Genomic DNA, 15,454 nt, shown 5'->3' with positions numbered 1-15,454 from the left:
ATGAATGTTTTAGGTGGCCTTAACCAGAACTGAAATGGCCGCTGTTCAATGAAATGAGTGAATGAAAACAGCTGAGAAAAAAAAACTTTGCCACTTTATTCCCCCTATGGACAAAAAGAATGTGGTCCAAAAACACTGGGAACATAGACTAAAATAAAAATACAAAAAGGGTCTTCTATAAAAGGAAAAATATGAAAATACACGTGCCGTGGTGCGGCTATCAAAAAACATGAATTGCGGGTGTATATATACAAAGGCCGTCGCTACAGACAAGGAAGACATTATTTCAGTCACATTCAAAGCGTTCACTTGTTGCCATGTCTCATTTGTACCTCCTCTGTGGTGGTTTGAAAAAAATGCTGAAACAAGGTGTTCATCCACGCCGCTGCGTCAGCAAGGTTCATCGGAGAGTTAATGAGTTAAGGCCTCCCTCCTCCTCCTCCATCTTCAGTTGTCCTTGTCCAATGTGGTGGCCAACGTCACCGTGGTGATGGGCTGCCCAATGCCGTGCATCTGCACCCGCGACATCTTCTTTTGCTCGCACTCGGCCACCAGGGTGTTGAGCTCGGCGGCGCTGTAGCCGATCAGGGTCCGCAGGTCGCACACGAACTTGTACACGAAGCGCTTGCCCTGCACCTTGCTGATCATGTCGCCGTCGTAGTAATACCTGCGAGGAGGAGCGCTGGCTGAAGATGTAAACTGCTATGTTTGCTTCTCCGGTAAGTCGCGAGGTAGTTTTTGTGCTATGTTTTTCTCAAAATACGTTCTGTAATTTCAAATTTGATGTTCTGATGTTTGACAAGAAGGCGCTTGGAGTAAAAATGTAGATTACTATTTTAGCTGCTTGACTCATTAGCTGTCATTCTGCTTGTCACTTGTGATTAAAAAAAAAAAAATAGTTTATGCGTGTCTTGTTTTGAAGTTTGACATTACATCAGTGGTTGATTTCATTTTATATTTGTGTGACAGTCCATGTAATTTTTTTGATTATTTTATTTTTTTTACGCCTGACAGGCGTCTTTAAATGGCAAGTAGTTTTACACTATTTTCAGGGATGCACCGATATCGATACCAGTACCGATACTGTACGTCTGTACTCGTAACAATCGCTTCGATACTACGACACCCAATATACCCTTTACCACCCTGTCATATACTATACCACACTACTCTGTCCTTCCTGCGCTTGCGGTGTGCAGTTTGGCAGATAGCGAAAAGTTCTCAAGAGTCAATGTGTACTTCTTTCAACCTGTTATCGACACTCCCGGTTGAAGTAAAAAAAAAAAAAAATTTAACATATATATATACACAAAATAAAGAATTATGTGCTTGCTTGAATACACATGTATTTAGAGTGTTATCGTTTTGTACTTGTATGTTTGACCGTTTGCTGAAAGTGCATCAAGCACGCAACATACAGTAAGTAGTGTTGCATGTCAGCAAATGCACAGAAGTACAATCGTACCTGAGTGCTCGGCTGAGTTTCTCGTAGTTCATGGTGGGCTTGTTCTTGCGCTGGCCCCACTTTTGTGCCACGAGCTCGGGCTGGTTGAGCTTGAACTCGCCCTCCTCGCCCACCCAGGAGATGCAGTCCCTTGCGTCTTTGTCCGTCAGCAGCTCCAGCAGGAACTGCCACAGCTGGATCTGACCGTTGTTGCCTGTCACCACAGGAGTTATATGTCATTCAGTGTATTTGCTTCATGACTGCCCAAAACAGTGAAGCGCCTGACTCCTTTTTACACTTGTATGACGATTCAGAAAGCGTCTGTCTTTACTTCAATAAACACTGCGCCAGTCGTGTTTCAGCCAAAGTAAAGCCAGAGGCTGGCTGAGTAGCAGTAGCAGTTGTAATTTGATAAAATTGTAATTTTATGAAGCGTGTGTGCAGTGAGCCTACCCGTGCGGTTCCCGGGCGAGCTGCGCTCTTCTCCCGAGATGCGGGGCGCTCGGGGTCCCCGGTTCTGTTTCAACACCTTAATGGCCGTGGGCGTGCTGACTTGAGCCGGGATTATCTGCACAGCTGGAGAGGCACGGACAGGATTGTACACTCGTCGGAACAGAACAGCAGTGGCGTAATCTTGTTATTTGGTTTTAGGCAAAGTCTGGGTTTACGCTGATCAATGGTCACTGTGGCGTCCCCTCCGGACGGGTCCTGGCTTGCCAAAACATCTGAAATTCCAAACATTAAATCAGGATTAAATCGGAACAAAATAAACGGCCCCGTCGAAAACTGATTTACATTTGCGTAGGAGCTCGAGGTGGCTCCAGAGGATTTCTCCATTGGGCACTTTCTGGAGGAACTCTTCTTGGCTGAACGCGCAGAGATTTCGACCGGGGATGTGAATGCTCCCGATTTCCATCTCGTCAATGTTGAATTCCTTCATCACCCACACGGCCCAGTGGATCGCCTGGTCGGCCGTCCACAGGACAGGGTCTAAAAAGAGAGAGAGAGAGAGAGAGAGAGAGAGAAAAAACAACAACCACGTTGCATATTTATGCCACAATATTTTTCAATTTGAGAGAACCTAGTAACGAACACCTCACTAAGCAATAAAATTGCAGGTGCTGCCCCATGGTGGCGTTATGGCTCCTGCTGAATCAATATAGCATCTGTGAAGCTGAGATTCGTGTGGGAATCTAAAGACAAAGTGTCACTATATTCGGCATTGAGCGTTCCGGAGTAAAACGCTGCTTTAGGGTGAACGATACTCGCTTGCGGTGAGAAGGAATTTTGTGTGTTAGAATATGCTTAAACAGTCAAACAAGAGTGCGCGGCATGGATTTTTGAGGAAAATTAAGAAAAATACAGCAACTGGAAAACAGATTTGGACATAAATTATTCAAAGAGGAAGGTCAAAAAGAAAAAGTGCATCATACAATTGGTGATCATTGATTACTTTTATTTATTTATTTTAAAATAGCCCATTTAATTGTGTTGGCCTCAGACATAGTTACTCAGATATTCCTATTCAAATGATTGAATTTGTTTTAACATTGTTTACCGTTTTAGCGATGTCATCATTTATTTGTGGTACAAAATTATGAAAAACATGATTACTATAATTACAAATAGATACCTACTACTAACAGCTTATGCTTACTACATGCCTGGTAATTGCTGCGCAGGAGTAAATAAACACCCATTGCCACTATCTGTGGATATATTGTCTATACTGTCTGGATTATAAATAATATCAAATCAAATATCAAATATTTTGCTCTGCATATTTTGAAGACAAAGGTTTACAGTTTTTTTGAATGTTACCGGCTCTGTTTCACACTTTGCTATGAGGGAGGAATCTACTGCTATTTGGGCGTCATTATTTGGCCTTGGCGGAGGCTTCCATTCTCCCGAGTCCCGCGCGCACATTTTCCTCACCATATGGTATGCCGAGTCGGACTTGCTCCTTGCGATACCCTTCCAGCGCAGCAGCCCAGCGCGTCACCTGCTCCGAGGTCTCGTCGGACAGCCCGGACCGCTCCACGGCGATGAGCTGGCCCTCCTCCACCAGCGAGCCTTCCTCCCCCGCCGCGTCCGGGTCGATCACCACCTCCACCGTCTCCACGGGCTTCACGATCTCCAAGATGTTCAACTTCTCCTCGCCTGGACGAGTGCGAAAATGTACATCGGAGACTTCGGCTTTTGGTGCCGTGAGACTTTTGAGGATGGCGGTCCAATCCTCACCTGGTTTGGTGACAAGCTGCAGGCTGAGCTGCACCGTTCCATCTGTTTTGACGCCTTGATCGAAGAGGCTGTGATCGGGGTGCAACTACAAACGAGACCACACCAGATGAGCAAGTTCACAGCAGAACTTTGTTTTCCCCCTTTGCCTATAGAAAATACATTCAAAACAATATCTGCTATTTGCCCCACCCCCAGGATTTGCTTCATTTCTTTTAATACAAAACAAGCTTTGAAACATTTGTTTTTATTCATTTGTTTTCCCAGCACATACCTCGGGTCAAAATTTTCCAACAAGTTGATTAATCACCACTTTTGCAAATTATAAATGGGCACCATTGTCTGGCAACGTTCTGCGCCATTGACGCCGTGATTGCCTTCCACCAGGCTCCTTTACTGTCGTATAGGAAAACAACGAGAGAATGATTGTGCTCACGTCCGGTTTTTGGTGGGAATTAAAGTCACTAGTCGTTTTTATGAAAAATAGCCGCCGACTCCGCAAATTAGCACCACTCTGTTCACAGTCAAGACAAAGCTGAGTGGGCATCAAAAGGCTTAACTCATGGCCTGGCTGCTTTCTACAATGTGATCACGATAACTAATTCAGCATTAGGTAACAAACACAAATGAATTTTGGCAAGCAGATGCAGCTTGATAGTTAAAGCAGTGTCACGTAACAGATTGGGTTCATCTTTCCAATGTAATACACAATTTGGAGGCAAAGTAGCATAACATAAATCTATCATCTCTGAGGTTTTTTTCTACAACAGCAACGAAAGCATCCTCTTAAAAATCAATGATTCAATATGTGGCATTACCTGAATGTCCTGTAAGCATATTTCATATGAATCCAGTGAGATTTGGAGGCGAGGCTCCAACAGCTTCTTCAAATTGCCCACCGGCTCGTTGATGTCAATGTCTTGCTGGATCAGATCCGACGCCATGATGGTCTGTTCCTCCATGCTAAAGGCGAGACAAGACGGGATAGTCTAACTGTGACGTGACTATAAGAGCCAAAAAATTATGGAATAGAAATTTCGAGCGTCCTCACCCCTCCTCCAAGCACGCTTGTTTTTCCCGTTCGTCAATCTCGATCTCTATCATGTCGTCTGCTCCACCCTTGGACATTGTCTCTTTGAAAAGAGAGGTGAGCTGCAGGAAAGTCAATGTTGAAGGGATTTATTTCATAAACCACACATTTTTCCACATAGGCATTTGTAATTTATATGAGTGGGGGATTGGCGCTTTAGTTTTCAACTGTAGTTCATTTTAATCCTTTTATTTTAGTGCCATCCTTTTAACATGTTCACTGCCATTGACGGCTTTAGAAGTCAAATATCCATGTTAACTGGGAGGGCTGGCAGTGAATGCCATTTCGAGCTGTGTGAAGGCTGTGCTCTTAGTGTAAGAGCAGTTTTATTTGAATAGCATCACGCACCATACAACACAATTAACACGCATCTTTTATGAGACGATGACGCCGTAGTTCTCCCGTGAACATGCGCTAACACGGCCAACAGCAGCAACAATAGGAAAGGTGGATCACTTTGTCGGATGTTCTTTACCTTGGCAGTGACCTAGGATTTTGTTCCGAAGAAGTTGAACCTCGCCCTAGGTCCACATAAATGTCTCTTTTCTTGCTTGCTTCGCATTCCCTGTCATTGTTGTATGTTTATATTCGACAATCTTATTTCTTATTTTCTGTTTTTGGTGACTTCCTGTGGCAGCTATACAGTGCCACTTCAGGAAACTTAAAAAAACAAAAAAAAGAAATAGATTGGCTCCATTTCCACGTGGACATGGCCTGGAATGCGATTGTTTAAATCTGAACATTGCTGCCGACCTTTTTTTTTTTTAATCAAATAATTTTATAGATTTTTTTCATTTACGAGATGGTACAGAAAAGGGCAACAAGTTACAACAAGTTATCTCTCAGATGTGTGGAGTTTTGTTACAGGTGAACATAATATATCCATTAAAATGAAGGTGCATTAGAGCTCGAGTACCACAATCACATACATTTACACCACAAATCACAAATTAGACAGAACAAGACAACCAAATGTCTGAAGGTATTGACAAGTAGAAAAATAATATAGCACAGTGACAGAAAAAGAAATATATCAAAAGACAAGGAGAGAGGATGTCACTAACGTGCCCAGTTTTTAAAGGATGCACACACTTAGTTAGTATCTTTATTACTGTTTTAATTCCTCTCTCGAAAAGATTTCTTTTATTGATATGGACAGGTTATAGGTCACAATTATGGTGGAAAATCTTTCAGCGATTTCTCTTGGTCTCATTTACAAAAACCTGGCATTTGAACAGGGGTGTGTAGACTTGTTAAATCCAATGCATTAAGTAGTTTACGCGTCCATACTGCGATGTTTACGAATAGGAAATACATCTGTCGAACGATAATCATGGTCAACCACTTTGATCGAAGGATTTAAAAGTATTTATTGTTGTATGGAGGTTATGAATAGGAAAGTATCCATAATATGCTATTAAAGTAGGCGCGAGTGGTATTTGTAGTGTGCTGGTAATGTTATAAATGGGTGAAGTATGTGTAATATGAGGTAGTGTTTACAAATACAGAGGCCCTGTCAGCCTCCATTACGACTACAGTCGCGTGTCGCATGGGACCGTCGACTGCTAACGGCTAACGTTAGCATACTCGAGGGGCGAGGCTCTGGCGTCTTAAGGCCAAACGTTCGGCCAACGTACACAAAAAAAAAGTGACCCGCGTAAAATGTTGCACGTACACGTTGCGAGGGTGTAGATAAATGCGCCACGAAGTAAACGTCAGGCCGAGCAAGTTGCTCGGTGACGCCGAGAGTGACCAAAGTTACCGACACAAATTGCCGAAGCAGCCGTGTCGGTGTCGGTGTCGGTGTCGGCGCGGCCAGCCCCTCGTTACACAACCGTAAGCAGAACAAACGCTTGCGATATCCCTCAACGCACGCGGGGCTTCGTGTTTTTCAAAAATATGGGCGTTGGGTCGCACTTGGTCGCTGAATGGGGAAAAGTTTGAGAAACGGAAATAGAATAAACGGAAACAAAACAGCATAGGGCAAATGGAAAGGAGCCGGAAATCCTGGCAAAGGTTTTCTGCGTTTAGACTTCCGAGATCAGCCGCCTCGGCAGCACACGCGTTCCAGAGCGACTCCACCAAGTCCGCGGAGAGACTAAAACTCTCCGAATCATCTTTTCCGATACACTCGCTTTGACGCTAACGGTGGACAGGCGGCGGTGAGGGGATTGAACGACGCCATTTATCGTTTGACGACGTGTATTACGCACTCCCGTCTTTACAGCGGGCGGGCGGGCTCGGCTAACAGCGCTAGCGACGCGGCTAACTTCCGCCTGGAAAAGTCGTTCACCGATTTACCGGCTTGTATATGTTCACGACGCTCACGCAGCTTCTTCGGCGTTCGTAGCAGCACGATACGGTTTTCCCTTTCGAGGCAGTAAAGGGCAGGCGGCCTCCAAGCTATGCTAACGACGGCTAGCTCGCTAGCTAAATCAGCGGGAACACACCGAGCACAGCTAAAAAAAAAAAAATGGACGTGATTCCACTGCGTTTAGGGACGACTCGAGTGTTTTCAGAAACGAGCATACCTCTTAAACGTGGAGCCCCGAGCTGAAAATGTTGACGTGTGAGCAATTCGGGGCCGATAAGGATGTCTGTATTCTCTCAGCCGAGGCGAACTTTTTGGCTCAACTACTACAACACAGAAAAACACAAGCCAGAGGAGGGCGGGGACTAAATGGCACGACTCTAAAGTCGAAAACTGTGCTTGTCAAACTTTTTACTCCAAGTACAAACTCTTAAAAAAAATATAATAATAATAATACTTGGTTCTCCAAGTACCACCATAGCGATCAACATTCAAATGCACTTACATAAATGTTAATTCAAACCTGTAAACCACTGTAACGTTATGTGCGAGCAGTAAAAGCGCTTCAATATATTTAAAAAAAATACTTAATGATTTCATTATAATGCATTACATATAAAAGTGAAATAGTTGCGCTTAAATTTTTAAAAACAGTTCTTAAAGATTTAAGTGTAAATGTATTGAACTGTACATAAGTTAAATACAACTGAACTGTGCTTTAATGATTTCATTCTAATGCATTACATATAAAAGTGAAATAGTTGCGCTTAAATGTTTAAAAACAGTTCTTAAAGATTTAAGTGTAAATGTATTGAACTGTACATAAGTTAAATACAACTGAACTGTGCTTGAAGAGTAAAAAAAGTATATATTTTTAAGAAAATGTAGCAGACCGATAGGTACCAGCTTCATCCAGAAATGTTTGATTGTGTTTTATGTGTGAAATATTGTCTATTTTGTATTTAATTCATTCATTTGATTCTGTCGCGTACCACCAGATAGAGCCCGCGTACCACTGGTCAGAGGCGGTCCTGGGCCGAATGGCACCCTGTACGAGGGTCGTCGATTGCGGCCCCCTTGCCGATCATCAACGGGGGATGGGGGGGGATAGCGACACCCCACAGAATGCTAAAGTCGCCCATATCAGAAAGCGCCCCTGCTGGTATTACTCTAAAACTTGTGTTCAACTTGTTTGTCCATACTTAAGATTAAAAATCTATTTTATTGAGGCACATTATATCTTGTAAAAAAAAAAAAAAAAATTAAATTCATGTTTTCTAGTAAATTCACATCTTGTATAATACTGTATTATGAACATGTTTATGTTAGGGCAATAAGGGATTTATTTTAGTATGTTTGGGTCCCGGGGGGGACCAAATTCCTAAATTGGCTTTTGAGATGGAAATTGTGAAATCCTGCTAATTCTTCTGTCATGTGTCAAAGTCGTGGATTCACTCTTGTTTTTTTGTTCCCAAAATGGGGAAGTCAAAACCAAGCTTACACAGCAAACAGATTAATCTTCATCATACAAGAGTTTAAAAAAAAACTGCTGCTTTTACACGCTGTACGAGTTTCCCCTTGTAAAGAAGAGAATATCAAGGCTTAATAAAATAAAATTGCATCTATAAGACTTTTTAAAAGGCTCTCATCCCAGTTCAGCTGTGTTCACATTTTACAGTACATATAGCCTGGCAGAATTTGTAATATGTACAATTCTTGAAAGAAAAAGTGATCAGGGAAAAAAATAAAAAATCTGTGATTCAAGTTCTATTTCAACGCATTTCAGAATAGTGTAATCATTTAAACAAAACAGCAATGAAGAAAAACATGGGATGCTCCCTGTTCAGTCTTGCTAATATTTCACAAGTTCTGCCAGGGTGTGTAATCTTGTCAACACAACCATACTACATTATTGTGTGGGACTACTGAATTCGAACATCTATTTTCTACAGTGCTTGACCACACGTGAGCGCATCGTAAGTTTTAATGCATAGAGGTTTAATTAAAATGTAATCATGCTAACAGGCCTGAAAATAAATTACAGAAAAAAAAGCTACCACAGGGTCGGTGTGCATAGCTATAATTGTGCAAAATACATTTTGGGTACGATCCATTTCCGATTTTGCTGGCCTTCATTAGAGCTGTGGGTGAACTGGAGTCTATGCCAGCTGACTTTTGGGCGAGAGACAATGTACACCCTGTGCCAGTCACCAGTCAATTGCAGGGCATGCACATAGAACTACAATTCACACATTGACGCCTATGGACAGTTTGGCGCCTTCAGTGAACCTAACATCAGAATCATCTTTATTTGCCAAGTATGTCAAAACACACAAGGAATTTATCAGTTGTGTGGTAATGCTGATACTTTGATTTATTTTTTGGGGACAATGATTTATTTTTTGGGGACAATTGTGCAAATGACGCAGAGTCCTCAAGCAATTTAGAGCAGTTTGAAGTGACTAGTAGTGTGATTATATGGAACAGTTAATTGTGCAAATGGTGCAGATACTTCTCAAGCACGTGAGTGGCCAGTGTTGGTCAGCAACAGTGGCGAGACTACTACAGTTGAGTGCACAAATAATGTATAATTGCCTGACAGGGATGTGGCAGCAATCTCAAAAGACAAAATTAGCAGCATGTTACAACTGAATTGTAAATGAACTGTTTTATCTGAATAAACCAATTTCTTTGCTCTCCTGTGTATCTGTATAAAATTCTATAATGTAGTTAATGGCTTTCCAGAGAAATTAGGAAAACATGCAACTATTGAAATCCTCGTACTCTTGTACAATATTTAAATTATTCGGCCACCCTTGTTTCCTGTTCATTTTTAATGCATGGTCCAACTAAAGGTACTGTACATTTGTTGGGACAAATTATGCCAGTAAAAAATAGGTCATAAGGGGCTGATATCTAGACATTTTCCATCGTTTTCTTGAAAATAACCAAATCTAGACATTTCACAAGATTTTCTTGATAATAACCAAAATCAAAGGGAATACAATTAAACCTATGATGCATTTTTGTCGCTTCATTGTATTCTTCAGGTAATATACCTTGAGTGGCACCAGGCATTGAAATGTACTTATCATACAATTAGTCGTCTATTTCACGTCAATAAAATAAAATAAATACACAGAGGAAAAACAATGTATTGAGGATGAATTTATAGCACATTGCCACTGTCGAAAACTCTTTATTTTGAAAGCCATTCCAAACTGAAACGTACGTTGACGTAAATTTACGGTACTGATATGTCCTTCAAAATAAAGGCGTTTTTGATCTGTTTCTTTGTTGTAACATACAGTAACTCCGTGTTTTTGGCAAGAACATACGTAGCCACAGACATGACATGGGGAAATGCGCGCACAAACTACTACAATAAACCCGTAGGAACATGCCATGATGCGATACAAATTTGAAGTTGATAGTGACTATAATAATGTCAGTATCATGTAACCTTGTTTTTGGTTGCCATTGTAAAGTGTTTCAACTTGCATTTATTGTATAATATGTGGGAATACGATTGCTATGGCATCGTTTCTCTGGAATTCAAATAACCTTTGCGTTGATATGGGGGTTATTTTATTGTGAAGGGGTGGGACGGGAAAGCGTGCAGTTGAAGGTAGGACCGAAAGCTAGCCAAGATGGCGGAGTACTTGGCGTCGATTTTTGGGACAGAGAAAGACAAGTAAGATTTTAAACGAATAATTCGTCGTTTAGTAAAACCCTTTCTATACGCTTGACATCAGCAGGTGCTCCACGCGTTTTTAACGCACGCTTTGGCAGAGTTTTAGAAGAGCTACATCTTTAGCGGCTAGCGCTAGTTAGCTTTAGCTTGGTGGCCAGCTAGAAAATGCCGCGCTGCTAATGTTTCTTGGCCTGCAACGTCAACATGCCCAAGTAGTGCTGGAATGCTTCCACGAGTTCACGCGACCTATTAAAATGATAAGACCGCAACGCGTTAAGTCAGTGGAGGTGGTAAACTTCTGGGATAGGCGCATAAGTGGCTGTGATCTCGTCAAGTCTTTGTTTGAATGAAAACGTCGTGTACCATGCTATGTACAGAAGGTAGCATCACGGCCCCGTTCAAATGGCAATGAGACCCCAACCCCAGATACACATTTATATTTACGCCCTCCCAATAACCCTTGTATGATTTGAGCTTATTTTTGTTAAATTATTTAAAAAAAAAAAAAAATTGTAACCAAATATCCACATGATTTATTACACTTCCTGAATTCGGGGGGGGGGGGGGGGGGGGTCGCAAACCTTTTTGTAATTGACTCCTTCTTGGGCACTGATTAATGTAAAGGGCTACCAATCTGATACAAGTTTATAGAATAACAGGTGTCCCTCAATTGTTTTTAATGTTATTAATTATGGTATTCATCTATGTGAAGACACTGATCACGTTAACATCCCACACTAGTTATCAATATTGAGTTAAGGTAGTAAACAGATAAACTTCAATACACACATGACATTGATATAAATGCGTCAAATCAATCCCTGCAGCTGTCTACATTTTCAAATGACGACTTCTACGACATCCATTTTCTGTACCGCTTATGACATTCCTAGGAAATCACAATGTCTCCTGACTGGTGAGCAATTTTTAGAACATGTTGGCGACCTGTGTTCTATTGGTTCCAAGCCCTTCGACTTTTATCACACTGAACCCCACATAATGCTGGTGTCTCTCTCGTCTTTCTCTCCCCAGAGTAAATTGCTCTTTTTATTTTAAAATTGGTGCCTGTCGACATGGTGACCGCTGCTCCAGATTACACAATAAGCCCACTTTCAGCCAGGTAAAGTCATCGTTTCCTGCAAATTCCATATCGCATCAGGTACACCTGCACAATCTGCAATCTCAAAGAGGTGGGATCCAAACAATTTCACTGATTTGAGTTGACGTGTTTATTTTTGTGCTTGTCGTTGCAGTGTGGAACAGCCCACGACATTGTAAAATTACGACCACGAAATGTGTGTTGCGATTAGAAATCCGTGAGAAGTTGGCGCCGCAAAGTCTGACTCGCGCTATGGCAGGGGATGACTACAATATTGCAACTTTATGCTCATAAGTTAGAACGTTCACATGAAGCCCAAGCATTCTTTCGCATCTGGCCGTTTCAATTGGAAACTGAGAATTGTCTACTGTGAAGGCAAAATATTTGACCATTTGCATCTGTTCTCATTAGATTGTGCAGGTGTCCCTAATGTCTACTGATTATATAACTGGTGAAAACAAACTGTATGGAATTGAAGTCAGTTTAGGCTTCCTCTTTATGAAGTTATGATAAATCATCCTAAATGTGTGCACGCTGGGTTTCAGACCATTGCCCTCCTGAACATTTACCGCAACCCTCAAAACAGCGCGCAGTCTGCTGATGGCCTTACCTGTAAGTGTCTTAATTGATGGAATAATGCTTTTTTTAGATATATTTTTGTTCATGTAAATAGATGCAATTAAATCAAAAAGTGTTAGCATGTGTGCCCCATTGTCATTCTCCGTTTGCCCACTAGGTGCCATCAGTGACATGGAAATGCAGGAGCACTATGATGAGTTTTTTGAGGTAAGGTTTTCATGCTTGTTGCAACTATTCCAGCTAGAACACAGGCAAAATGGAGCCTGATTGTTCCCCGGGTTGCTCTTAGGAGGTCTTCACAGAAATGGAGGAGAAGTACGGCGAGGTGGAGGAAATGAACGTGTGCGACAACCTGGGAGACCACCTCGTGGGGAACGTGTATGTGAAGGTGGGTGTCGGGCGTCACTGCTCAGTAATCTCCCCATTTTGTACAAACGCCGCGATTGTTTCCTCGTAGTTCCGCTGCGAAGAGGATGCCGAGAAGGCGGTGATCGACCTGAACAATCGCTGGTTCAATGGGCAGCCCATCCATGCTGAGCTCTCGCCTGTCACAGACTTCAGGGAAGCTTGCTGTCGCCAGTATGAAATGGGGTGAGTGTGCGTGCGTGCGCGCGCGCGCATCGGAGGCTTTATTGATTGTCCTGATGAGCTAGAACAAACACCGGCATGGTTGATCCTTTGATGCTCACTGGACTGTAACTCTAGGCGGTCCGAGCGCTGATGTTTGTGCACCTTTAGCATATTTTTGTCCAAAAATGTTTGATTGAATTCTAAAGTCGACTTCAAACTTTACAGGGGAAGAAAAAAAAAAAAGTGTTGCACTATTGCCTGTTTCGACTTCAGACCGTTTAGTCAGCATAGTAGTTTACCAGAATTAACTAGTGAAATCTGTTGCTCGAAGCTTGCGACACATAACCTTAGGGACACGAACGAGCGAATTCCACAAGCGTGACTAAATTCTCAACAAAAACTAAGCATGACCGTCGCAACAGGCCCTCAAGTGATATTTTTTGGGTGTCTGTCACAGCTCTCCTGACACTTTGCGTTTGCGGTGCTCTTAAGTTGTCCTCTGTCCACAGGGAGTGCACTCGAGGTGGCTTCTGCAATTTCATGCACCTGAAGCCCATCTCGCGCGAGCTGAGGAGAGAGCTATATGGACGTCGCCGGAAGGGAGGGTACGTTTACACACACACGTACAGTGGACCGTCACATAATCGCAAATTCTCAAATTTGTTTTTTTTTTTCCAAATCCTATCCTTTATTCACCAAAAAAAAAAAAAAAAAATGTTTTTGTGCTCAGGCTAAAGCGATTAAAGTATTACTTTGGTGCCATACTGTGGCATCTTGCTGTTAATAGGTTTCTTCATTGATGGTGTTTGAGATTGATCGTTTTGGTGGCGGTCCTTAAATGCACTTTGTGCATCCGTCAAAGTGAAAGGAAAAGTTGTTCCCAATGCAGCTACTAAAAGCTCACCTATTCTCATTTGCTGTTACAATTTGCCTGTATTCCCAAACATTTTATCGTTGTGTGTACATGCCATACGGTTTGTGTAATATACCATTTATGTAAAGTGTTAGTGCCCGTGTTTGTTTTTACATGTGCTCGTGTGTTATTTAGGCTAGTATGCTAGCTGTTGATGCACCTCGTGAAGGTGGTTTGTTTGTTGTCGTATAGTTTAACATACTGAATACGGTCACTTGTGTAACATGGGTTCGTGATTGTGTACATGCTAGATGCGTGGTGTTGATGCTTTGCTGATTGTTCTTTTGTGTTGTCAACCGCAGTAAGTAAATCAATCCGAATTCATTTGCATTTGGACGCGATTGCTAATTCGTCCCTCGTACCTGTAGCCGTCACAGGTCCAGGTCACGTTCCAGAGACCGCCGATCCCGCTCAAGGGACCGGGACAGAGGGGACCGAGGAGGCCGAGGGGGCGGCCGCGACCACGATAGACGCCGTTCCCGAGACAGAGAGCGCTCGGGACGCTTCTGAACCACAAGCCATGACGACATGCTTCCTTGTACCATCCTCACCAGTTGTTTTTTTTTTTTTTCTTTTTCTCCTTTTTCTAAAGTTTGTACCCTCCCACTTGTATTGTAGGAAGAATTGAGTGGTACCAGATGTTAAAGCTGTGATGGCTGTAAGTTGTTATGTTCTAAAATTACTTTCACCCCATTAAAATTTTTATGTAACGTGACGTGTCTAATCTGTCTAGATGGATTGATCTGTTGTGAATTTCAAGATGAAGTCTCAGATTTAAGTTGTGACGTTTGTTCAATCATAGTACTGAACATTTGTTTGAGCAGAGCATTGCCTATAGGCGCTAGGAGGGCGTCCACAACATTGACTTGAAATCGCTGGTAAATTGCTGAATAACACACAATATCTGATAAGAGTAACAATGCTGCACTATCCTGAAGCGAAATCATGGATCGGCACCAAGGAAACTCATCAATGCACCTCAACATAGTTCCTTGGCACAGAGATGCCAAAGTAATACTTTTCTAGTTTCTGGCAGCGCTCAAGACAGAGATGGTTAATTCTTTCTGTTGGTAATGGAATGTGGGTTCCCCCACTCAAAGCAACAGACCAATGGGTGAGTAGTGGAACTTGTCAGGGACTATTGACAAACCAACCGCAGTACTTATGTCTGCTCCTATTCTAGAAGGAATTGTCTCAAGTGCCATTGTAGGTAGTCAGGGGCGGTTATGGATGTGGGTGACCTTGGCAGCTGCCCCCCCCCCCCCCCCCCCCTCCGCGGTGACGTAGAGATATATTATACAACGTGTAGTTGGCGGGCGGCGACAAAAGTGCTGTCAGCAATGAACGTGCTAAATGATTTGTGTGCCTTTTTCCACTCACCCAAAGTCTGGTCGCGTTCTGTCTGCGCTCTGACGCCGTCGTGCGTGCGTGCGTGCGTGTGCGTCGATGCCGACGAGGGGCCGCGCGTGCCAGTTGAGGCGGGTGACGCATGTCCGCTGCCATCTCGGCCTTTCGC

The 15,454-nt window shown here is 42.7% G+C and overlaps 2 protein-coding genes across 6 annotated transcripts in view; one reads left to right on the top strand and one right to left on the bottom strand.

The window, feature by feature from the left end:
• gabpa (GA binding protein transcription factor subunit alpha) overlaps window positions 1–15,454 on the bottom strand; it is a 21,763-nt gene extending 6,309 nt beyond the window's left edge. Inside the window, exons 1-10 of one of the 5 annotated variants that reach the window (XM_061793153.1) lie at window positions 15,319–15,339; window positions 4,734–4,834; window positions 4,501–4,645; window positions 3,686–3,770; window positions 3,380–3,604; window positions 2,240–2,434; window positions 2,113–2,169; window positions 1,898–2,020; window positions 1,466–1,658; window positions 73–667 (exon numbers count right to left, since the gene is read on the bottom strand). In XM_061793153.1, the coding sequence (XP_061649137.1) occupies window positions 448–667; window positions 1,466–1,658; window positions 1,898–2,020; window positions 2,113–2,169; window positions 2,240–2,434; window positions 3,380–3,604; window positions 3,686–3,770; window positions 4,501–4,645; window positions 4,734–4,810 (1,320 nt within the window). In that variant the 5' untranslated portion in view covers window positions 4,811–4,834; window positions 15,319–15,339 and the 3' untranslated portion in view covers window positions 73–447. Of the gene's footprint in view, window positions 1–72; window positions 668–1,465; window positions 1,659–1,897; window positions 2,021–2,112; window positions 2,170–2,239; window positions 2,435–3,379; window positions 3,605–3,685; window positions 3,771–4,500; window positions 4,646–4,733; window positions 4,835–5,247; window positions 6,418–6,447; window positions 7,012–7,303; window positions 7,454–15,318 lie in introns of those variants that run through there. The other 4 variants (XM_061793152.1, XM_061793155.1, XM_061793157.1 and 1 more) reach the window with 4 other exon arrangements.
• Window positions 10,668–14,653, top strand: u2af1 (U2 small nuclear RNA auxiliary factor 1). Its single transcript, XM_061793168.1, has 8 exons — window positions 10,668–10,777; window positions 11,810–11,897; window positions 12,422–12,488; window positions 12,613–12,662; window positions 12,745–12,843; window positions 12,913–13,046; window positions 13,535–13,630; window positions 14,307–14,653. Exons 1-8 carry the CDS (start codon window positions 10,734–10,736, stop codon window positions 14,446–14,448), a joined length of 720 nt encoding a protein of 239 aa, XP_061649152.1. The 5' UTR covers window positions 10,668–10,733; the 3' UTR covers window positions 14,449–14,653.

The sequence above is a fragment of the Phyllopteryx taeniolatus genome, chromosome 12 (assembly GCF_024500385.1).
Source record: "Phyllopteryx taeniolatus isolate TA_2022b chromosome 12, UOR_Ptae_1.2, whole genome shotgun sequence".
Taxonomy (NCBI): Eukaryota; Metazoa; Chordata; class Actinopteri; order Syngnathiformes; family Syngnathidae; genus Phyllopteryx; species Phyllopteryx taeniolatus.
The sequence above is the reverse complement of the archived record's forward strand: the minus strand, read 5'-3'. Positions and strand labels throughout refer to the sequence as shown.

Bases quoted from the DNA above. Each gene is read 5' to 3' on its own strand.
- u2af1 (XM_061793168.1), top strand. From the start codon at position 10,734: ATGGCGGAGTACTTGGCGTCGATTTTTGGGACAGAGAAAGACAA. The intron at 10,778-11,809 runs GTAAGATTTTAA...TTCTCTCCCCAG, and splicing joins TTTGGGACAGAGAAAGACAA to AGTAAATTGCTCTTTTTATT. The intron at 13,631-14,306 runs GTACGTTTACAC...TCGTACCTGTAG, and splicing joins GGACGTCGCCGGAAGGGAGG to CCGTCACAGGTCCAGGTCAC.